This window comes from Strix aluco, chromosome 9, assembly GCF_031877795.1.
Source record: "Strix aluco isolate bStrAlu1 chromosome 9, bStrAlu1.hap1, whole genome shotgun sequence".
NCBI lineage: Eukaryota > Metazoa > Chordata > Aves > Strigiformes > Strigidae > Strix > Strix aluco.
This window is the reverse complement of record NC_133939.1, coordinates 29,448,831-29,473,158: the sequence shown is the minus strand read 5'-3', so window position 1 is coordinate 29,473,158 and position 24,328 is coordinate 29,448,831. Positions and strand designations below refer to the sequence as shown.

General features: G+C 44.1%; 1 protein-coding gene across 1 annotated transcript; it reads right to left on the bottom strand.

Moving 5' to 3' along the window:
• Nucleotides 1-4,302: 4,302 nt before the first annotated feature.
• Nucleotides 4,303-5,328, bottom strand: LOC141926888 (P2Y purinoceptor 6-like). The gene has a single exon (XM_074833275.1). It carries the CDS (start codon nucleotides 5,326-5,328, stop codon nucleotides 4,303-4,305), a length of 1,026 nt encoding a protein of 341 aa, XP_074689376.1.
• Nucleotides 5,329-24,328: the final 19,000 nt, after the last annotated feature.

Genomic DNA, 24,328 nt, shown 5'->3' with positions numbered 1-24,328 from the left:
CTTCTGTTCCTTTTAATCTCCTTCAGCTACCTGCTTCTCCTCTAATTCTAACATGGTTGTAGGTAATCTGCTGTTATTTGTAGGTCAGCATTTTGTGTGTGATATAACAGTAACTGAGCTTAATGTCTTGTTGAAACTTTTATTTTCAGTTCCTAAATTCTCTGTACTCTCAAGCATCTTGCTAAAATACTGTGGTGGACTTATGTAAATGGTGTAACTTGCCATGTCAGCTCAACTCCAGATGCTGTAGCCTTTCCCTTCTGAGGGTTTTCAGCCCAGTGATTTCTTTTACCTCTTCCATTTGTGGATGTGGAGCATGGGAGCCATCTGGCTTTTGTTCCCTTATCCCTCATTCCTCTAATAAATTTCTGGTAGGATGGAGCCTTCCTCTTTCTGTTGCCGGCCCTTTTGCTTCCAGCCCTATGTTAGAAAGTCATGATGCTGTGTTTGTGCTTCAGACTTCCAGTGCATACTTCATCGGTTCAGGTTGATCATCAAGTGGAAAATGGGAAAAGGGATTTTTGAATTCTGAAATGCAGTTTCTTTTTGATAGAGAAAACCTGATTGTGATCTTTGTGGGAGGGATAAGACCAGCAGCTACGGCAGCAAGCGGGCTGCCTGTCAGCCAGGGGAGGGACTGCTTGAGCATGGGCTGCTGGAGTGTTATTTGGCAATGTCTGCGCAAGTCCTCTTTGTGGTGTGTTTGGAATGGCTTGAGCTGAAAGCTGCTTATCTTTATAAGACTTCCTTTTTTCCGCACAAAGCTTCCTTTAATGGCTTCTACCCCATCCCAGCCTGAGAAGCTGTTGGTACAGTACAGCTTTCCTGACTTTTATTTTTTTAAATACGGAGTTTACGGGTCGGGTTCTGCTTCTGGACTATAATGGTCTGCCTAAATTCTGCGGGTGGATATACGCACTTGTCTGGAGATGATTATAGAAGACTTAATAAATGTGGTAGTAAATAGTAGTTCAACACAGTATTTTATCAAATTTATCTGGGCAAATATCCGAGGGAGGTGTAACTTATGAAGAATATAAATGGCATTACCCATCTCTGCTATTATTTCAGCTGCTCTGCTGCAGCTTTCAGGTCCTTCTGTTCCTTTCTGTTGGGTGTGGGGTTTGGTTTTGGTGTTTGTTTTTTTTTCTTTCTCCTTTTGACATGCCTTTTCTTCAGCGGTTATTGCTGGATGTTTCAATCGGCTTTCTCATTCTCATTTCAGAAATTGGGTACTATTCCATCGTGTATCTTAACCACTGTAGGTGCTCTCTTATTACTTCTATTGTGCAGATGGTCAAGCAAAGAGGCAAAGCAGAGCTGTTCAAATGAGCTGTGTCACTGAGTAACATGAAAATCTTTATTCCTAATATGTTCACGCTGTGTTCTGTTGGATGGGGCAGATGTGCACTGGCGTGAGCAGGAAGCCAGAAAGCCCTAGACTTAAGTACACACAGTGTGCTGTTTCATGCAGATTTCTTCAAAAGGAAATGTTTAAAGTGTAGAAATGCTCTGTAAATATTTAAACTTCCCATGCATATAAATCATGAAATATCTCTTTCAAATGTTTAGTAACAGAGTAGCCGCCTGAGTGACACTGTGATTCTTCAGATCTTGGGTTCACCAAGTATGCAAATGTTTTTGCACATTTGAGATTTCTTGGTAAATACAGGTCACTACGAACAACAAAAGCATTTGTGCCATAAAGATAACACTTATGAACAAGCTGCTTCTCCTCAGGGACCTTGGAAGTTTTATAAGCAACAATAGTGAGTTCTTCTTCATCCTGAACCTCACAAGAAGCCTGACTTTGAGGTGGCCCCAGAGCAAAACAGCAGGAATGGTTTTATTTGTCATTACCCACAAGGAACTGTGCTGAAATCAGCTTGTGTGGCCGCCTAAACAGCTGTCAGAAGTGGTGGATTTCAGTTGTTACCAACCTCGGTTGAATTTGAATCAACAGATTGGAAATTCAAGCTGCTCTGTCTCATCGCCAAGGCTCCGTCTGCTGAATGTTAGAGAAGGAAACAGAAGCAGCCTTGGCTGACTGGGTGGCTTAATCTGGATTCCCTGGTTGAATTTGCTCACGTTATTGTAGTTACACCAGCCTTGCTCAGGTGGGGAGAAAGCAAATGCGCTTCTGCCCAGGGTTCTGATGGAGGTGATCTGCAACATCTCAAGTAAAGGGTTTGGATTGTGTTTTATCTGAATAAGGAGAAAATGTTCGTAAAATAAGTCAAAGTAGTTCTGTCTGTTTAGTCTGGGCTCTGACTTGTGTCAGCATATGTAAAATTGGATAGCTGAAGCAGTTACCATGTCCTGGCCATCTGGTCTGCCCTTCTGAGAGAAGCTGCCACTGCTGTCACAGAGATGACTTGAAAAACATGATTTTTTTTAATCTTGGTGTTGTTTTTTTGGTTTTTTTTTTTTTTTGACAGATTCCTTACAGTTGAGTATCATGAAGAGGTTATGAACAAACAGGACCCACTTTCTTGTCTTTTCCTAAGCTTGCTTTCTGCTACCATGTCTCTGCTGCTTCTCGGGTGTATACCATGACTGCTTTTCTGCTTTTTTTTGATTCTGATGCTTGTGTGGATCTGGTCAGGCAGTGTCCCAGCTAGATCATTTGTTGTCAGCCTCTAAGACAATTGCTTTTACTCTTGTAGTGTTTTCTAGGTCTTGTATGCCTGGCAGCTCCTGTTGTCTTACCTTGCTTCCTCTCTGAATAATTGCTGCTCCCAGCTGGCTCGAACAAAGGAGTGTGACTCAAACATTGTGGGCAGCGATGGATCTGCAGTTGCCTGTAGCTCAAATGCGGGTTTGGAAGCAATTAGCACTTTCTAAGAACAACAACTCAAATTATATTTCTGTTGCGGTACTTGCCGAGGTCCTTATCGTGTTCTTGCATGGTAAGTTTTGTACAGATAGTCGAAGCTTGTTCCTATCCCATTGTGCCCGCGGCATTTAAACAATATGTAATGGGGTTTGTCGTTGTGGGAGGGAAAAAATTGGAAGCTCCGCATTCCTCTGGGCACCGGGTTAGCTCTTTTGTTGAGCTGCCTTTGCGGAGAGAACAGAAGGTTTCTGAGCCAGACCCTTCCTGCAGTGACAGTGAATGTGCTGTAGGCGTGACATCAAGATGTGACCACACGGACAGTGTGTTCATGTTTCTAATTGCCTTATGTTAGGTAAACCCCCGCTTCTTGGCTAGTGAACTCCCTGAAACCTTTGGGTCCTGCTGCTGGTAGGATCTGCATGTGAAGATGCAGTGGAGAATAATTCTGTTACCTTTTCTGAAATACACAACACGTAAGGTAAAAGCCTCTCTTTATAGTGCTTTTAGTGTGAACGGTCCTGGCTGGCAGCAGAAGGGGTTCCTATCCTTCAGCGAAGGTGCTGATGTGATGGACGCTGCCAAGGAAATAGTAGCTGGGTGGTAATCACCCTTGAAGTAGCTTTTTGAAATATGCTGACAGCATTTTAGAAATTTGTTACCTAATGTCACAAGCGTGTCCAAAGAAGGGCGATGAAGCTGATGCAGAGTCTGGAGCACAGGTCTGATGGGGAGCGGCTGAGGGAACTGGGGGGGTTTAGTCTGGAGAAGAGGAGGCTGAGGGGAGACCTCATGGCCCTCTACAACTCCCTGAAAGGAGGGTGCAGAGAGGGGGGATGAGTCTCTTGAACCAAGGAACAAGCGCCAGGACAAGAGGGAATGGCCTCAAGCTGCGCCAGGGCAGGGTCAGACTGGCTCTTAGGAAGTATTTCTGTCCAGAAGGGGTTGTTGGGCATTGGAATGGGCTGCCCAGGGCAGGGGGGGAGTCCCCATCCCTGGAGGGGTTGAAGAGTCGGGTTGACCCAGCGCTGAGGGATCTGGTGGAGTTGGGAACGGTCAGTGTGAGGTTCATGGTTGGACTGGAGGATCTTCAAGGGCTTTTCCAACCGAGATGATTCTGTGATTCTGTAATGTCGAGACGACTGCTTAGCTCTGCTTTGGTGTCTTCCTCAGTTATTTGCTATCGTTTTTCTTTACAGTTCTCTTTGCAACTAGAAACAGTAGATAGGCCCTTTGGAAAAGCTGTGTTTTAGCTTTATTTAGTCACAGCTGGCCCAGGAAATGATGACAATTTGCCCCTCAGTCCTTCATAAAAATATTTCCTGTGTTCTTCACCCAAATTTGTCCTCACTAGGGGAAATTGTAATTTTTTCACCTTTTTTTTTTTGTTCTTGTGCAGGTGAGTTTTATGGCTCTTTTCCAAGTCTCATACCCAGTGAAGTGGAACAAATCTGCAGGAATGAGCTTCCTCAGTAAGGGGCAAGTCTTGCTGGGGCGTGTGTCCCCTCTGTGTTCATGGCAGGCCTGGCAAGAGGACCTGCCTTGGGCAGTCTCAGCTCCAAAGCAAGCCTGGCTCTGTTAGTTTGACCAGAAAGAAAGTAGAGGAGGGGGTTGATGCAGCTGTTGAGGCTCACCAGTGGCCTCCAGATCTTGTAAAGCAAACTCCAGCGCTGTAGGAGTTGGCAGTCAGCTACCCGGTACACACGAACGAAGAGGTAAATGCTGCGGGTGATGTGAAATGGCAGTAAACAGACAGCAAAAAGCCCACAGACGAGGAGAATGGTTCGGATCGACTTGGCTCGGGCAGCGCTACTGGTGGGGTTGGTGTCCCCGGTGCACCGGGTGAGACTTCTGATCATCAGAGAATAGCAGACTAAAATGATGAGGAAAGGAAAGAGGAAGCCAGATGTGGTTAGAGCCATGCCGTAGGGGAAGTAGCTGCTGAGGTTTTCAGGGCTCGTCATGTCGTAGCAGACGGTGTGGTTATTGATGAGGCCAGTGCGAGCGTAGCTGGAGGTGGGCAGGAGCTGCAGGAACACCAGTACCCAGGAGGTAGCGGCGCCGGCGGCAGCTCGGCCCCGAGTCCGGAAGGGGAGGGAACGGATGGGGTAGCAAACACCAAGAAAGCGATGGACGCTGATGCAAGTCAGCAGCAGGACGCTGCCGTACAGATTGGCGTAAAACAAGAAACGTACCAGTTTGCAGAGCAGCTCCCCGAAAGGCCACGTGTCCTGCAGGATGTAGTTGATGATGAGTAAGGGCAAAGAGAAGAGGTAGAGCAGGTCCGCCACAGCCAGGTTCACCAGGTAGATGGTGGTGCAGGTCCAGTCCCTGGCACGGCAGCAGCTGAGCCACAGCATGGCTCCGTTGAGGAGCAGCCCCAGCACGAAGACGGAGCTGTAAGTAAGGGGTAACAAGATATATTTATAGTTTTCCACGAGAGGGCACAGAGCCTTGCCGGTGGTGCCGTTCTCCGTTTCCTTCAGCCCCTCCATTGCTGCGTGCAGCTTCAGGCACTGTGTGCTGCTTTTCTGTTGCTTTAAAGCTCTCCCTGCCAGAAATAGAAACATGAACACCCAACAGTCATTTGTCACTCTTGGCCCTTGTCTCTTGCCACCTCAAAGAAATCTGTAAAATCCTAATTAAAGCACGTGCAAGCCTCTGAAGAGACGAAACTGCAGTGGAAACGGTGTGTCACTTGAATTCAACCAAAGCAGCGACTGCTGCCAACACTTGGTGTATGCTCTCGGGCACCAGCACTGTATCTCAGGGGCAGTTAAATGAAGTTTTTTGCAAATGCAGGCTCTGTCACGTGCTGAAATTCCCCTGAGCTTTGGTTACTTTAGGGGGGCAGTTGAGGGAAGGGCTCAAGCCAGCACGCGTTTTGCAAGAGGCAGTGCCTCTTGTTTGGCGTTGCACCCAGGTTGGTTGAGAAGAGGTGAATTTACAGCTTGCCCATAGCAGCGACAAGAAAACAAACTTGATGGATAGCTGCAGGCAGCCTCGCTCGCCGGGGTGGAGGCAGGGGCAGGCTGGGGAGGGGTTTGCTCAAAACATGTGTTCATTGCAAGCTGAGAAAATGTGGATGTCACTTCCCTTTTCCCAAAGGAGTGAGGTAGAGGTGTTTTTCTGCTTTCTGGTGTCCTCTTAGTCCCATTTAGAAAATATTAATATAATTTAATATAATTAAATATATATTTGTAAGTTTGTACCCCATATACTTCCCCAATCTCCCAGAAAAGCAAGAGAATCAGGAGGAGTTAGTTAGCAGGCATCCCATTCTAAAGAGGACAAGGATCAAACCAAACCGAGAAATGACTGAATGTCTGTTTGTTTTAATTTAGGGGAAAGCTTGGTATCTTCTGCGTGTGATCAGCTGAGCCAGAACTGTCGAAGAGTTTTCTCCTGACAGGAAGAATGATGTGTGTATTCTGGCGAGCCTCTCTGATTTTATCTACTTGGGATGCTCGCTTTACACTCTCATGTCGGGCCCTGTTTGGGTTTGTCTTCTGTTGTAAATCAACAACATGAGCCCCTTGGAGCATCTCTGAGCTCCTGGGTTATTACATTGCTCCTGAGACACTCCCTTGCAATGGTCCTGGCCCCTGAGTATGGAAAAGCATTTTAGCCCTTGCTAGGTAGTGCTGTAAATAACCAACTTAAATATCTCAAAATCAGTAATTTACTGCTTGGCTTTTGAATTATTGCACAAATTTCTTCATAATCTGCTTTATGTAATTTGAGCAGCGAACTTTCACTGGAATACCTTTATATCTTTTCATATTTTGACCCTTTGAAAAACTGTTTTGTGCAATAAGGATACCACGTCCGTGGTATTAACTGGGAGCCAGTGCCCAGGGTTGCTGGGGGCTGCTCACTCTCCGAAGGTGGGGGATATGGATCCGGACCGGTGAATGAGGTCAGGTGAGAAATTAGGTTTATTCCAACCAATGCTCCTGTTTTCTGGGTTATCTGTCACTAGAGGTCAGCACTGCAACGTTAATATAGAAGAAAAGTTTTCTGTATTAGGACAAAAGGTCTTATTTCAAGGCTGAAACTGCTGTGATTCGCTTCTGTCACTTATGTGCATGACTTTGGAGGTTTGTTTCCAAAGACAAACATTAATACCAACAGTCTTCATCAGAAGGAGGTTGCTTTTATTTCTTCTCATGCAAATAAAACAGGGTAGGGTAATTAAGTGACCAAACTTGCCTTTTTTAAAAGCTGAATCACAGAATGGTTGAGGTTGGGTTTTCTGGAGGTCACCTAGTCCTGCTCAAGCAATCATAAATGTGTATGTCTAATTTTCTGAAATACTGGCCCATTTGTGTCCCCTGTCAGCTGCCTGAGGCTGATGTGGTTTGCTACTCAGACTCTGCTATAGTTGTCTTCAGTCCAATTTTCAGAAAAAATGTCTGTTCCCCACAGCACTGTTGGATAATCCAGCTGAGATGCTGGTTAACTCTCAGGGCAGAACTAACTGAAGCTGCTGCCATCTCACTCAATATAAATGCAACGATGGCTGCAGCCGTTGTCTCATCTCTTTGGTGGCCCCTGGTTCACGCAACAGGACGGGTGACACCGCAGCCCCTTCCCCGGGCAAGAGCAGTCAACTGGCAGCGTTATCATCCTCAGCAAAAATCCCTTTGACCTCAATCAGATGTGTTTTGTGAAGCCTGAAGTTGTATAAAATTATGTAGGTTTAAATTCTAGCTGGAGTTATCCCTGCTGTCATTCGTTACCTATACGAAGCAAAGTTATTTCAAACAACTCTCTCACAAAAAAAATTCAACCTTCTGGATTGGATGGGAAAGAAAGGAGTGGTCAAAAAGGTCCTCAAATTTTGCAGTCTAAGACCTAAATTTTGTCCTCCATAGAGAAGCGTGATGTGTGCTCAGTGGTTTCTCCTGTAGCTGTGTGCATGTTCAGGCACAGGGAACGCTTCTGACCTCTTTCATGATCAGGCCTTGGTGTTCCCCCCCACAAAACCTTCTTGTTTTCTGTAATTTCACTTCTACCAAGAGCTTATTCTTTTGGTACAGTCTTTTGTGTTGCCGCGGGATAGAGAAGTTTCTGCTGCAAGAAGTCTTGGTCCAACCAGGAAGTTACGTCCCCCAAAACCCTCAGTTCTATTGAATTTATTTCCAAGCTGGGTAAATTCTTGGTCTTCCCCATTTCCTTGGGAGAGATTCGGTCCATGTCGCTTAGGCTGCTGGCCTGGGAATAATTCATGTCGGAGACCAGTGCGTTACTCAGTGTGTTACTGAGCGGTTTTGGGGTGCATGTTGTGGGGCAGCTTTGTCTGATCTGGCTGGAAAGGTGCCACTGGAGAGATCTCAGCTGGGTCCTGTAGCTGGACCTCACCTTTGGAGGAAAACCTACTTATCTGTCTTAGGGTATCTGTGGATTTAGGGCTGAAATTTTTGTTCTGCAAGCAAAAGGTGAGGCCTTCTGGTAAACAGAAGGAAGGAAATAGTTCCTGGTCTGTTTCCTCTGAACAAGCAAATTTTACTCTTTCTGGTATTTTTATATAGCATCTGTGGATCTGTAAACATCAGGCTGTTCCTCAAATTATTAAAATCTATGTTACTATACTATCTTAATTAATTGACTTGTTTACATTTTTACAAAGCTCTGTCTGTAGATATAAACCAGCTGTTAATGTCAGTAATTCAGAAATGGTGGAGCTGGCATCCTGCATTTCTCTTGTCAGCTGAAATGATGATTGAACATAACTGGCCACTTCAAATTAAGGTAAGTGAGCTAACTACCTTATAGCAGCTGGGTGAAATGGCTCACTTATGGCTGCTGCAAATTGTTGAAAAAATATCAGATGTCACTTAAATGCTTATGGGAAATTGGTTAACCTACTTAAAGATTTAAGGGCTTGTTTTAAAGTTGTGCTTTATACACAGAGCCAGTGAATGTCTACAGGTGATCATTACAATCTTTAAAAATATTATTTTATATTTTTATGTACGCATATTTTGGGGTTTATTTTATAGCACAGCAGTGGGAACAGACCAGCTTAGATCTGTTGGTTGAGATGAGCTCTGCTGGGGAATTGTCTCTTAAAGCCTCTTCGCAGTGTTCCCCGTTGGCCTCTTCCATGCTGGATGGTTTTGCATGGCTGTTGGGTAATCTCTTACAGTCAGTATTTTTGGGTAGATCAACCTGCTAACCCAAGTTTAAAACCATCTTCTTGGGCTTTGTCATTGCTTTAATGTGAGCAGGCTGGGATGACCCTCGTTTGCTGTCCTGCATTTCAGACCTACCTTGAATATGAGGTTAAGAGTAAAACTTCACTTACAACACTTAGGCTATCAAAAGCTCTATTGCTTATGAGAAGAGCTCCCAAAAGCAGATTTTTCCAGTCTTTGTATATAAAATTCACTTAAAATAATTTTTAGCGAGACTAGAGGTGATATCCCAGTGTATGAAATCTGTCAGAAGTAATTGATAAACATATGAGAAGCTGAGTGAAAATTGAAGGAAAGATATGGCATTGCCAGGCTTCTTTTCAATATAAGAGCTATGCATTTAGATTGATTTATTTTTATGCCAATAGATTCTGACATAAATATAGTGATATATAATGTATTGACTATAATGTCAACATTATTTTAAAGCTGACTCTAGGAAAAATATCTCATTGTTAGTGTTGAAATATAATGCTTTGTTCTGCTGAAGGAGAAAGACTACGTTCAAATAACCTCTTTCTCAAGACCCTTTGTAATGCCTCTTAAAATGAGAGTAAAAGCAGAGGTGACCTATCTCAGGGCACTCTGTGTCCTGAAATTGTTTTGGGACTTTCAGGGCAATGGCAGACTTTATAGGAGGAGCGTGTCCTGTGGCGCTGAGGCTGTGGCTGTCCTGGGACAGCCCCATGCTGCGGTTTGTGCCTTTGCCCTCCGTTTTTGAAGTATCCTAAACTTGTATCCACACTGCACAGCAGGCTGGCCCTTGGGCTGGCCCTTAGTTTTTAATGGTAATTGCAGTTTTATACCATGCACTATGTTAAACTAATGGGTTACAAGATGTCAAATGACATTATTTTTAATTTTACTTTGAGGTCTTTAATTTTTTTTGACTTGTTTCAGAGCTAACCTTGCTGGAGGTGGAGGAACTACTAAATGTTTTGGGGTGAAAAAATAGCTATTTATTGACTGAACAGTCTAGTGCAAATGGGATTCGCCTTTTTTTCTTTACTGCCTCTGCTCTTTACCTTTTGTTCTGAATTTTCCAGGTCAAGTCTCTGGACGTTCAGTGAAGCAACGTGACGTTCAGGACCAGGTTAATTGGTGTTGGCTGTAGCCAATGGAAGTTGGTGGAAGCTGCAGGCTCGCGGTGGGTCTGCCTTTCTCAGTCCGCACTCTTGTTGGTCCCCAGGAGGAATCTTCCAGCCCACTTCTGACTTAGATCCACTTCTTCCAAATCCTTTTGTATTTGCTTTATTTGCTTTGCTTAAAAAAAAACCCTAACAAAAAAAAATATCCAAGCAAAAAAAAACAAAACCTGAGAAGTTTCTTTTCCATTAAAACCACTTTGCAGAGTTCAGCTGACTGGTGCCTTTGCATTCTCTCAGTGTAGGTGTGAGAGTTTGGCTGCACAAGGAGTGGTGATGCTGGCACAGGGGCGGTGGCTGCACACTGGGCTTGTGATCTGCTGTGAGCCATAATGGCAGATGGATTGGGTTAACTGAAGGCTTCTCTTGAGTATGCTGTTAGCTTGCACTTAGTCTGCTTAAATTATGCCAGAGTGTACCAGCTTAAGTCTACCTTTGCAAATTTTACAAGCTTTCATCCCTTCTTACCCTTAGCATCGTTCTAGTGAATTACTCTGTGTATAATGTGTGAAAGTGGTTGTGGCTTGTTGCTCAGTGGTGTAGCCGAGAGGCAGGGCACTGTCTGTGGCTTTGCTTGGAGCCTGCTGGTGATGTGTCACCTCGAAAAAGCCCCTTAGACCAGTAATGCTGAGTTTCTCCATTTAAGTGGCCCCCCGGTGCAGATGTGTTGAGCCCCTGCAGCTCCAGGAGCGCTGGGTAAAAGCTCCACCTTCACCCCAGCACCCACAACTCATGTCTGCGTAGGTTTTAGGTTGGCTTCAGCCCTCTGGCAGGGAAGGGCAGTTGCCAGGAGCAGGGCTTGGTGGGGGACTCGTGATGCCCTTGCAGCAGAGCCGTGGTGCTCAGGAGTGATGCTTCCACCTGGGCTGGTTCTGCCTTAACCACTGAACAACACATTAATCATTGCATATACTTGTTATATGACCATAACGGCGTTATGATCAGTTCTATAACACTGTACCTATACGTTTTGGTACATTGGGTACTGTGACTTTTCTATTCACGTATGAATTGTTTTAAAAGTGTCAGATGGAGAGTGCTAAACATAGATGTAAGTTTTTCCCTTTGCATGAATTTATTTTCTTCTTTCTCATTTTCTCCTGCATATTTTTACTTTCACTTTGTACAGGCTGCTGATATAAAGGGTTTATTCATGAGGTTAACCTAATTACTGTCTTCAGAAACAAAGCCTGTTTCTACAGTGAATATCCTTTTGATATCCATCATCTGAATATTGCCTAATAAAGTTAGCAAATGGCCTCCAAATGAACCAAAATGATTCAGTATCTCATCTAGCAAAGAATGTATTATGGTTTTACCGATAGTGACAGAAATGTTTAAAATTCTCAGTGCATTGCTTTGCTGGTGGATTAATATGCATTTTTCTGTCTTGAGATGAAAAACACCGTCTGGATTTAATGCAACACTTACAAAATTGCTGATGTGAGTCTCTGTTAAAGCTATTTTATATACACACTGGAGAGTTTACCAGAGTCAACTGGAAAGTTCACTTTGAGTAGCTCCAATATTTGTAATCAGTAACTGAAATGTATTCATGGAGTTGCAAGACTAAAAGGCATGAATTTAAGTGCCTTCATATATTTTCCTCGCTTGGAACAAAGGTGATATATTTTTCATGTAAGCAAAGCTCCTTGGAGTTGAGTATGCTCTGGAGAGATAATTAAAAGATCAATGTATACTGATTGATTGAGTGTTGACCTGAGCAGACGCTCTCTGTCCACGTATTGTGATGGCCAAGCTTCAGAGTGCGCGGCTGGTGGCTGGATCCCTGGGCTGGCTTAGCTGCTGCTGGAGCCATCTTGTAAGATCTCAATGTTGGGTTGACATGGGGAATAGTTTACGTTTGGTCAGACTTCTCTGGCTTTCATGTGAACGTTGGTTTAAAAACCTGACATAAAAGCCCATTTCAGCCCTTCCTGGTACTTGTCTCAAGACAAATATTCCTTGCTCTACTCTTTCATTTGTCTTTTTGGGGAGAAACAGAAGTGGTAAGTGAAGCAAAAGTGACCTTTTTCCCCCTAAAGATCATCATTCTATTAAGTCAATTCTTGGACAACAAAATTGAGATATAGCTTGCCTTCTCTGAAGCAAAACCCCAGATAATCCTGTTAAACAGGGTGTAACCAGCAGATGTTAATGTTCTCGCTGCTGCCTACCTGCTTGAATCTTGCAGGTTTTTATGAAGAAGGCCGGGGCAGTCTTTATGTTCTTAAATCTTCCATCTTTACTTGGACTGAAACTTCTATAAATAATGTAACAATTAGATCTTTATTAGAAAATATTAGTTTATAGGAGAACATTTCAGAGAGCATACTGACGAACTGCCTTGTTCCACTGAGAGTAAAAATCCAGCATTAAGCGATGATGATGTTCGATGCGTCCAAAGGAAAATCATTATTTCAGTTACTTCTTAAATAGGTCTCTGGATTGGAAAGAGTATCTGAATTAATGGTAGTTTGGCATCATTATATATTAATGGGCTCCATCTGATTTATTTTTTCTGGCAGTTATCCACTTGCACGATGTATTACGCCTGACTGTTCCATTTCCCCTGCTATTGAGTGGTAGATGGTGGATTAGTACCTCGAGCCAACGAGAGAGGCTGCATGGCAACATAATGGGATCTCGCATCATTTTTAATGGTGAGTTATGGACTGTCACGCAGAATATCTGGACACACTTAATAACTTTCTGATGACAACTGTAACAGACGTAAAGGTACGTGTTGTCACTGAGCTGCTAGAGGCAGGCTCCTGCTCGCCAGATGCACTGAGTTGCCTTTGTAGATATTTTTGTAATTACAAACTTTTTCCTAGCTCCAGTAGTGCTTAAATAAAAAATTGATCGCATGGAATTATATTGCTGAATATTAAAGTCGGTATTTATTTGCAAGAGTCACTTTGGGGTGCCTAATTTGTCCGTGAGAGCAAGGTTTTCTGCTCAGGCTGCAAAATGGTGCAATAAAAATCAGTGATTGATGTTTATTATCAGATTAAATGGTTTAGCTGTGGGGATCAAAGTTATAAATTACAGCCCTCCCCAAGCTGTGATTGGCCACCAGAGATCTTTCTAAGTGCCAGCGTTTTTTAATGAGATCGTATATTTTCAAGCCCCTAACAGTATCAACTTTTGTAGTTTATGGAAAATGTGTTTAAAATAACAGCTTACCGGGTGTCAAAAATATTGGATATGTTTTGTGTTTGCTTGATCAAACATCCCAGAGGGAAAAAGCATGACTTAAAAGCAGAGGTTTTATTTCCCAAGCAGTCTGAGGGCTTAAGGAGCATGAGGGATGCAGTCCTCTGGCTCTACACTGGTGTCATTTTTGCTGCTTCTGGTTTTTGGTCATTTCACTGCAAACGTGGGGCCTCCATGTGCAGCAAATGCAGATGCTCTTGGGCTGCCTCCCTGGCACGCTGCAGAGGGGAACCATAACCTGATTATTCACAGAAATTAAATGTTTCCGTTCCTGAGTGTCATGCAGAGGCTACAGCATTAGCGTAGTTTTGGTTGGGTCGAAGTTTAATGGTCAGCTTTTTCCTTGTTGGGTGACTGGCCCTGGTGACACCAGCATTTTCCCCCGCTGTTCGTCAAAGTAGAGGAAATGGAAATTTCTCTAAATGGCAGAAAAATGTAAACACCCTAATATTATTTGCTTATAGCTGATGGGCATGCCCTAAATATCAGAAGCATAATATTCAAATAATAGACATTTGATGAAAGGAACATTGAAATAATTTTGTTAGATTGCTCTTAAGCTCTGTATCTGAAAACTAGCAGTCAAAGAATAGCTAAAATTTAGTCTTCCATTAGAGAAGACTAAATTATATTTTGTTATTTGCTATGGGAGATTTATAATTGGGGTAAAATCTTAACTGTGAAAGCATTAATCTCAAGTACAGAATTGTAGCATCAAAAGCATGACATTGTCTTCCTGTCCCCAGGACATTCTTTGTTAGAAAATCATTTGTTTTACTCAAAGGAGGTCTTTTTTCTTTTTATATTAAAAAGTTGGGTCTTTTTTACCTTGTGGCTGCATTTACTCTCAGGAGATTCTGATTAAGCAGCTCAGTTCAAAAGAGTTTGCACTGTACAGTCATTTTGGGGGGGGAGAAGTCATTAGGCGTGCTGTGGGTATTGCAGCTGCTCAGCTTGGGGGGGGGGGGTGGGTTTCAAAGCAGGCTCTCTTCTTCCATTCCTCCTGCATCAGCACATCGGGTGCACTTCCCTGGGCGTCAGGATAAAGGAGGGGCTTTTTCAAAGGTGAGAAAATATTATTTAAAGGAATGTACAAGTATCGACCGATTTGCTGCTGGTCGGCCAGGTGTTATTTCCCTCATTTTACTGATGTGGGAAGGACTTGCCCAAAGCCCACCTGGGGCGTAGGGGAACCCCATTTCTGCACCCTGTTTTTGAGGTATGCTCGCTTCAGCATCGCTGGAAGGACATAGCTGAGTGAAATAGCACTTGCTGTAATTATGGCAGGTTCAAACATGGAGTGATTCGGTCTATTGTTGAGTCAGATTGGTCTGTTTTATTTTTTAAAATTATTTTTAAAGGCTTAAATGAGCAAAGGCAATCTGTGAGTGCTGCAGCGCAGGCGAAGCCTGATGTGTAGCAGAGAACTGGGATGTGTAGCAGAGATGTGGGCTCAGCCACGGGGCACTGGCATGGGGCTGTCAAGGAAGCTGGCCCTCCCTTGGTGCAAGCAGCAGCCCTTGCTGCTGTAATTGCACCTTTACCTTGCAAGCCCTGGTGGAAAATAATTAAATTTCATAAAAGCCTGTCTCATTTTGAGCCCCTGAGGGTATCAATTAAATGTAATAATGGTAACTGCAGCTTTTAAGCAAATATGTAGGTTTTTTTGAAAGGAATGAGATGAAGTCTTTTGCACAGCGTGGAGCTGAAGACTTATTTCCCTGTTCCTACCCCCTCGCTGTAAGTACAACTCCTGTAAAGTCTCAGAACCAGCTCTTTACACCCAAGAAACAGAACCAGGAAGACCTTTAGGGGTTTCTTTGGTGGCCAAAGGCAGGTCCTGGAGGTACCAAGCAGGGCCTGTCCTTTTACACGGCTTAGCTGGGATGTGCCATGCGCAGTAGCCTCAAGCTGCCCGAGTCAGCTATTGCAGTTCATCATCCAGCATCTTTAGGAATAATTCACCATAGATTTGTCTTTTTTTTCTAGTGTTTTGCCCAAAATGAATGCACCCCCCCTACCCCACACTTAGATGCGATGTGAGGATTTCTATACCTTGGGATATCTGTTTTAAAAATAAATTAGTGTGGCCTACACACCTGATCTGGAGGTTGGCCCCTTCGGAGAAGGGGATGCTTGTCGCTGGGCTGCAGCCCCGATAGCAGCAGCTCGAGCTGCTTTATGGGAGCGTTGAGAAGCAGCATACACCTTCTGCAAGGTTGCATCAGAGGGAAATAAACCACTGAAATTATCCTAATAAATTATAATAATTGTGCCTGGCAGCATGCGGTAATTTAAAATAGATTAATCTAACAAGCCTTAAATATGAATAAATAATAAACATCTTCATGCATTGGGAATCTTATTCTGCTTAATTTTGAATGAATATTAATTACTCCTCATAAACCCAATGCAAAAATCGATCTGTGTGGAGAAGGCACAAGGTATTAAGTATACCAAATTGGACAGAGCCCAGATGAATATTCTCATCATCAATTAAAGTCGGATTACACTGCTGCTTGCCTCTGTCACCGGCTGCCTGGTGATGAGAAGCAGGATTTCAAACGGAATCTGTGCTCTTGTGGGTTATATTTGATTTGTTATCCCTTGTTTCCTGGCAGGGTTGGATGGCTGGGTTATTGCTGGGTGGGATGGCTCAGGAATTATCTAGTGTCCCTGTGAGAAAAGAGGAAGCCATGGGTGATTCGTGGCCATTGGAGCAGTGGTTGGTGCCGGCAGCCGGCATTCCCCCGTGCCGTGGCACATCCTCCATCCCGCCTGTGTGCAAATTCGTGGAGCTGAGCATCAGGAGTCTTGCCTCCTGACTTCTGCAGGGATAAATACTGGAGAAAAACCTTCTTGCCTGGCAAAATGACCCCTCGGGCCACAGTGACATATTGGGTAGGGTGAGATGCCGTCCCGGTGGCGTGTGATGCTCTGGTGCCTGTTGCGCTGCACCTTGCGTGTGCGGAGAGCGGGGGTTTCAACCGGAGCAAAACTGAAGACCTGCTCGGTTTTGAGTGGGAGCATATGGAAGATGGATGAGAGGGAACATCTGCACCATCTGCTGTAGGGGAGCTCTATCCTTCATCCTCACACCTCGCTGCGTTGCTGTTGTGTTTGGATGATATCCTTCATTCCCTCCCATTATCGTCGTTCTCCCAAGGCTAAGTCTTCCCTCAGCAAAATGCTTTGCTTAGCAGTAGGCTGCACTGGGAGCTCCTCTGTGGAAATTTCCTCTGCTGCCTTTTTCCTGTGCGTGGCTTGGGCGAGTATATTTTGCCCGCACGTGTTGCCTGGACAGGCAGGCATTGGGATCTTGCGTTCAGTGAACACATGCTGCGTGCCAGAGTGTAAAGCAACCTGGGAGGGATAATTGGGGTGTTTGGAGATGCAGTGGCATGCTGGGGCTGAGGTGGGGAGCCGAGGGGGGATTCTGGCTGTGGCGTGGGGCTTGGTGCAGCAGGAGCAATGCTCCTGCAGGAAATCGCTGGGTGAAACTGGGTTTGTGTACCAGCGGGCTCCCAGGAATGTGGGGATGATGGTCTGCATCTTGGTTTAAATCGTAAAGCCTGGTAGAGTTAAATGAAGGTCACCAGCTGTAAAACGTGACAGGGACGTTTTAAGATGTATCGTAAAATAAACTGTAGCCTAGGAAAAGCTTACAATGGTATCTGCTGCAGGCTTTGGCCTCCATTTTAAAGCTGCCTTGATCTTTGAACATGGAAGTGATTCGCTGCTGTTGTACGCCTGAGATCTGCAGATACTGTACTTAAAAGTGTTTGGAGGCTGCTGGTATCCTCGGGGTTTAAAGATAAGGGGGAAGGGGGACGATGAAAGGAGAAATACATCCTTGTGTCTTCCTGAGCCAGGCCAGGGGCTTGTTTCAGGTGCTCATGGACTGAAGTGTGAGAGTAACAGGCATCCAGGAGGGTGTGTGGAAAGGGAACGGATGAAGAGCAGCAGGGGGGTGTCGCTCGTCTCCCTGGGGTTTGTTCACCTGCAGATTTTTCTGTGACCTGGGAGTCCAGGATGCCGCTGGTTCGGTCTGATACCCGAAATGACGTGGCTGTCCAAGGCCGCAGGGAGATGGAGTGACACCATGTATGTGTGAAAGGGGGGTGTGAGGTGGTGTACAGGATAAACACATATTGGCTGGGAATTGCATAGAAATCTTTATGCTTTTCCTCTGCTTGTGTTGTCACTCTTTGGTAAGTAGAAAGGTCTTTGTGACCTCCTACATGTAAGAAGTGTTACGAGCTAATTAAAAAACCCGTCAGCCCCCAAATCTAAATAGTTCCCATTTCCCCAGAAACCAGCAATTAGCAGATGTCTGTCTTGCTTTCACCTACAGCTTAAATACCAAAGAAATGTCTTCCCTACTTGCAGCAAAATTTGAGAAGCTTTAGTAAATCAGCTTTCCATGCTGCCTTGAATGTTAGAGATGGACAAGTGCAGCAATATTTGTTCCAGTTTATGAACTGGATCTGTGCATGCATCTTTTTTGGGTGCTTAATAGAAGTTTTCAGAGACTTTACATGAAAAAAGAATTTTTACATGGAAACATGAGACCTGAACTTCAACCTGAAGTGAGAACCACCCTGTTATCAGCACCCCAGGAATTAGACTTAAAATAATATAAGAATAACAGATATTTAGAAGAACTTGAAAATACGGTGATTGCTTTAATGTTTGTATGAATTTGATGGGTTTTTGTATTTCTACTTGTGGATATTTTCTGAATTTCCTGACAGATCTTACCGAGACTACAGGTTTTTTGGGTTAGTGCCTTTTGTGAGGGTTGTGAAGAGTCTTGGAAAATGCCCTTTTTGTACACAAATGGGCTTGCTAAGTAAAAGCACTGCATAAAAAGATGATAAAAGGAGCAGATGATCTATGGGCCAGTTTCCCTTCTGCTTAGAGCATCCAATGATGTCGTTTACCATTAGTCACCCTAAGGACAAATTCTAGCAGTGACAGGTACACGTTTTTGCCAAACCTGACTTGTTTCTATTTCATTGAATACGTTTCCCCAACCAGCAGATATTGCATTTGTGGGGAAGGAGGGAAAAATCGGTTATATCATCTGCGGAGTTTAGGCACAGACAGAGGTTCAGGGAGCTTTGGACCGAGACCAGAGGATGCTGTCTCTGCAGATCCCCTCCCCAGGGAAAGGTTTCCCAGCCCCTGCCCTGGGAAGTGGAGGGATGGGGATCCAAGAGAGGAGCCGGCGCTGACTTACAGAGCATCCTGAAAGTCACTCGCCTGGGGTTGTTAATCATATCTAACATCGCTGTGGCATTTCCTTGCTGAACTCAAGTATGCTTTAAAATCCAGGACACCCGTGGCAGTGGAACTGCCAGCTGGTTGCTGGTTTCCAGCTGGTTCATTTCCATTGCTCTGGCTGCAATGTTTTGTGCATATTTTGAAGCACCTGTGGCACAGGAGGCAACCATGGTGCCAGCCCTCGCACCCTTGCAGCAGCTCCACAGCAACTGTGTGCTCCCAAAAGCCACTGTTGGTGAAAGCCAACAATATTAAAAATAAGGAAGAAGTGGGGGAGAGTGTATAAAAAGAGGGGTTGTAAGACTGGAAGCTTTTAGGTTTACAAGTGTCTTTAGAGAATGCTTTGTTGTAGCTTAATTAATTAAATGTATGGCATCAGGGTTTTTTGAAGATGGGGAGTGCTGCAGCGAGGATTGAGTTGCAGCAACTCACATGGATGTTGCAGCATCTGCACTGCTTGGGCACGTGAGGCAAACCAGCTGAAGCACGCGCAAAACACAGTGAATTTTAAACATATTTTTAACGTAGTTTGTTTTCATCCAGGGTTTTCTGGAAATAACCTTAAATCTGGCAAGTCCAATTAAAAAAAATAATTCTTGTCCTCCGTGCTAACATGGAGCCCACTGGCCATTTTTTACAGTGCAGGGACACGGCTTGATATCATGGGGACAGAAATCACTTGTGGTGGTTTGTTTTGGTTTTTTTTTTTTCATCTGGTGCATGGTGGTGTGAGCGATCGCTGCCCGAGTGAAACTGCGGTGGCAGAGCCACACTTGCGATGCCATGGACTGAGCTCTTGGGCTATTTCCTGGGAGAAAGCTGTCAAGCACAGCCTGCAGCGGGTGAACCTGGCATTTACAGGGCATCATTCTGAAAGCTGCGTGTAACCTGTGCTGTGCTGCTGGGAAGAATTTAAGTAGCAACAAAATGGTCTAGCTGGGGACTTTAAAAAGGGTTTTTATACAGATCCATTACCAGAGACTTCAAAGAGGCTGCGCTTTGGTCTTTGTTACAAAGGGAACAAAGTGTTATGAGTTTGACCTGTCTGGAGAAGCTGCTCCTTTGCCTTGCTGCTAGGCAAGATTTAAATCCTGCTGCCGCATTGCATTGATCCCGAATAATAGCAATCCTGATGTAAACAGCGAGTAGGTTTCTGTCACTCAAGTAATGAAATTACATATATTTTTGTTGTGAAAGAATTTATCCCACAGCTCGGTGTTGTCTCCCCAGGATGAGGAAGCTCCTTGCTCTGAGCCCAGACAGTACAAGCCCACATCTCCCAGGAAGAATGAATGAGGGGAAAGATGGGAGGAGGACAGAGGTTTGGGAAAATAAATTCTTTAAGGTATCAGAGCAGTTACTTCTGTTAGACAAGAAAATAACGGGTTATTGCTTCTGTTGTAGGCTGTAATTCCAACAAAATGTCTCATGGTTTCTCTTTTTTGGGCTCCTTTAGTAACACCCAGTGTGATTTCCCTTTTTACTGAGTAGCTCTTCTCCAGCTTAGGGTGATGCTCCTCAGCTAATCGTATATAAATTGTGTGGGGTTTGATTAGAAAGTCAGCAGCATCTTTGTCTTGCCCCCCATCCCAGTCTATTTTGTGACCAAATATAGACTGCTTCTTGCTCCTCCCATGACCATCTTCTGTTTCTTAACGTTGGTTTACATTTCTCAATTTCCAGCAGCGGGTGAGAAGCTAACAGAATTTGTAAGGTGGGAAAAGAGTAGTTTATGAGCCAAAGGTCCAAGTTCAAGAATAAGAAGCACATCGTCCCAGCTCAGCAAAGTGAGCCTTTGCTCTACCAGAGCTTTGGGACCTTAGTTTCTTTCTTTTTTCTTTGTAATTTCTAAATACACATGAAGCACTTTGAACAGCCCAGCACATAACCCAGGTTTCAGCCCTGTCTTTGTGCAAGAGCGTTCCTCCTGGTGAGAAACAAATTTGTGACACCTGCAAGTTTGTCTGAGAGTTTTGTAGAGATATTTATTGTTTGGCAGAAAGCAAGTGAAGAAGACTCTAGCACAAAAATAAAACTCATAAACAGCCCAAAAGGAAAACCATTACAAAACCACAGCAGTCACAGCGTCTCTGCATGTAATGAATGCCTTTTACTCGAAAGAGTGATTTGCAATATAACATTAACTGGCAAAATGTGTACACTTGGGTCATAAATTCTCAGTAATGTGGAGCTCTAAACAGTTAGCAAAATTCACCACATCTTTATAAAGTGTGGAAAGTATACTTAAAGTATATATATGTATTTTCTACAGTGCAATAGTTTCACATGCTTCGATCTACTGCATACAGGCAATTTGCATGTGATTTAGTGCAATACTTACGCCAGGCATTTCGTGTTGGTCCAAGTAAATGAAGTAGTGCTGGCAATCCTTTTCATTATTAATACCGCTAGAAGTAATGATTTTTGTATAGCAAGTTGCAGGTTTTCAGCGAGCGGGTCCCTAGTTAATGTAATGTGTTTGACCTTCACGCTTAGCGGGGTGAGCTCTGATAGTCTATCTGTTGTGTAATTGCCTTTTGATTATTATTCACCAACCCTGGTATTGTTTAATGGACAGATTAGTATCTCGTTTGTGAGCTTTGGTTCATAACCATGGCTCCACTAAACATCGTGCTATTTTGTCCTTAGTGAAATCACCATAGTAACATTGCAGGGAAAATAGCGTGCCTTATATTTTTATCCTATGCTGAAATATCAGGGCTGGCTAATATTTTTCTTACTTTTGTCCACCTCTCATCTTGCGGAGGCCAGAGGAAGCGTTGGCTTCAAGATGATTGCAGTTTCTCCCATGGATGTGGAAGACCCTGTGATGCTTGTGGAGTGTGGGAGCCCGTTGTGCAGCTGCTCCTTACACCACGCTGCTCGTGATCCCTTGGGCTGACCGCCACAAGCAAGAAGAAGGATAGTCCTTGCTTCAAACAACTGGTGATCAAATGGCACAAACCCAAACCCTGTTTTATGCACAGACGATTGAGAAACTGAAGAGTAAAGTAATTTCAGGGGATGGTGTAGAGTATTGGGGTTGTCTTGTGCTGCCCTGGGGGCTTGTTTCTTGCAGAAAGTCTCTGCTCTCTGGGTCCTGTGTCATTCTCATTAATTAGTCATGGTGTTCAAGAAGCATTTGTCTGTTTAGATGGGTGTCTTTGAAGATAAACTTATTTTCCCCCTTTCTTTCAAGAAGACTAAGGAATTTAGTTCCCCAGCAGATCAGTGCAGTTTTGGGGGGAATATGACTGCGATTTTGTTGGCAACGATTGCTGAGCTCCATTATCTTCAGGTTCAAAGGCACGAGCAGCACAAACTGTGCTATTGCACCCAATGCACGGTGACCAAGAGCATCCTTGTCCCAGGGAGGACCATGGTCCGGGATCAGTTGGCCCCTCCCGGCGCTGTGATGGCTGGTGCCCATCGGTGCTACATCCCTTCTCCCCACTACCCAGCCGTGGGTCTCCGGCATGGGTTTCCCTGCCCATTAAAGCCCACTCTGCTGTGTTATGTGAAATGAGAGAAAACTCTTGTTCAATAATACATTGATAAGTTAAACTCTGTGATTCTGAAAATAATAATTGGGTTGCCAGTATGTGTTTAAACAAGGGATAAATTATATGTGCTTTTTGGCATGCAATTTCACCCCTACTGGTCTAGAAACTCATTACAAAGGTAGGAGTGATCACTAGCCAAGATTTCCAGCTTCCATTCTCTCTCCAATAAGACCTTATACTATTACGTTATAATCTTCGGCTGATATCAGCATGTATCATGCCTAACTGCCACGGGTGATAAAACATTTGACAGTTTTCCACATCCCTGTTAAATAAAACCCAGTAACGCTAAATCAGCTGGAGCAACGTCCCTTGTCTGGGTACAGAGCATGTTGTTTTTCAGCCTGAACCTCTCTGAGATGTGAGAGGAGATAACATGTGTTTCCCAGCCCTGTGCAGCATTGCCCCCTTCCTCAGAAATCCTGGAGATGGTTTCAGAAACCCTTACGGTTGCTGTTACGGCCCCCAAGTGAAGGGGATCCTCCTGCAGTGATTCTCCCAGGGAAGTCCTGCTGTGTGGGCAACCAGCCCAGTGTGGCCAAGCTGCGGTGGGAGGCTCCTCCGCAAACCTTAATTCCTTCCTGACCCCCCTTGCCAAATAGAAATCGTCTGCTCTACTTGAGTTATTTTGTTTTGATATGAAGAAGAATACATTAAATATGTTCCTTGAACTATGGCAGAACAGTGGGTCAAAAACGTGATGGTATTTTTGTTTCTGATCTGAAAAAAAATTACTCTCTGGGGTGTATGCTGAGAGGTATCATACATACAGCTTCCACGAACAGAGCAGAGCTTTGGCAGGGGTTAGAAATACCTCTTTGGTGTGATGATTTGTGACCGTGTTGCTGTGTTATTGGGTTGTCAACTTGAAAGAAAAAATACCCCTCTGCTTTCATTTATTATGCCTGGAAAAAAGGCCCCTGTTGCTCTCCTTGCTCTTGTCTTGATTCATCACGATGTGTAACCCCGAAGCATGTGGGGAGGGCTGGCTGCATGCTGGGATCTCTGCTCCCCTCCTAAATACTTCTGTAAATTATGGTTTCACTTATGGCAAAATGCAAGGTGAAACCTGACCTCTTCCACCTGCTCGCTTGCCATTTTTGAGGTACTTAGGCGAGAACATGGAACCCACATTTTTCAGGAAGAAGGCTAAGATATCGGCTGGGATATTCCTCTAGAAATGCAGAGAGGGAGGAAAAGGGCCACTCTGGGCTACCCTTAGCTTGAATTTTTCCTGTCCTGTGCAGAAAAACGCTATTGAAAGACATGGGGCCAAAATCACTAACAAAACCATCTGCAGACCTTACGTTGGCACAGATGGGCGTTTTGCTTCAGTTCTTGATTAATCAAAGACAAAAGTGTGTGTTTCCCAGCTCGTTATGGAGAGAAACTGTTCCGTGGAGAGCAGTAAAGCTTGGTTTGGTGCTTGAAGGAAAACCTTTTCTCCTGGAGAAGCTTGCTTGGTGGCGTGACCAAGGTCAAGACTGCAAGTGTGGGATGAGACTGGAGCAGGGCTGGATGCCACGTGTTGGGGAGGCAGGGGAGATGCAGCTCCTGTCAAAGCAAATATCTGTGTGAGGAGTTTGTAGTCTGGGTTGAGATAGTTCGCTATATTGATAAATGATAGAAAAGCACTCAATTCATAATTGCTTACCATCCGGATATTTATGCATCTTCACTGTTACAAAAGTAGTATTGCATATTACTCCTACTTACTGTTCTTCTTATCACCTTTTATTTTGTGTTTTGTTTTTTGGGAAATGCATTTTTAATAGGTTGCTTGAGCAAACAGGTGTCAATTTACAAAAGCTCCACTATACGTGTATATGTATAGTAAAGTATACATACTTTTCATTAGTTTCTCTTTTAAGCCTGGCTCCTTTGGATTGCTTGCACAACTCAACATTAGTGAAATATATCCAGGCAATACACTGAGAGAGATTTCCTTAGCATAATGCATTCAAAATGGGGTTTAAACATCCTGCAGAAAAAAAAATGTACCGCGTGTGATTTCATTCCCAGGTCACGTTAAGTGCAATTACATTTATGTGGCTCTGAATCAGTTTCCTTAAATATCTGGGC

Excerpts from the sequence above, each read along its gene's own strand:
- LOC141926888 (XM_074833275.1), bottom strand. The coding sequence starts at position 5,328 with ATGGAGGGGCTGAAGGAAACGGAGAACGGCACCACCGGCAAGGCTCTG.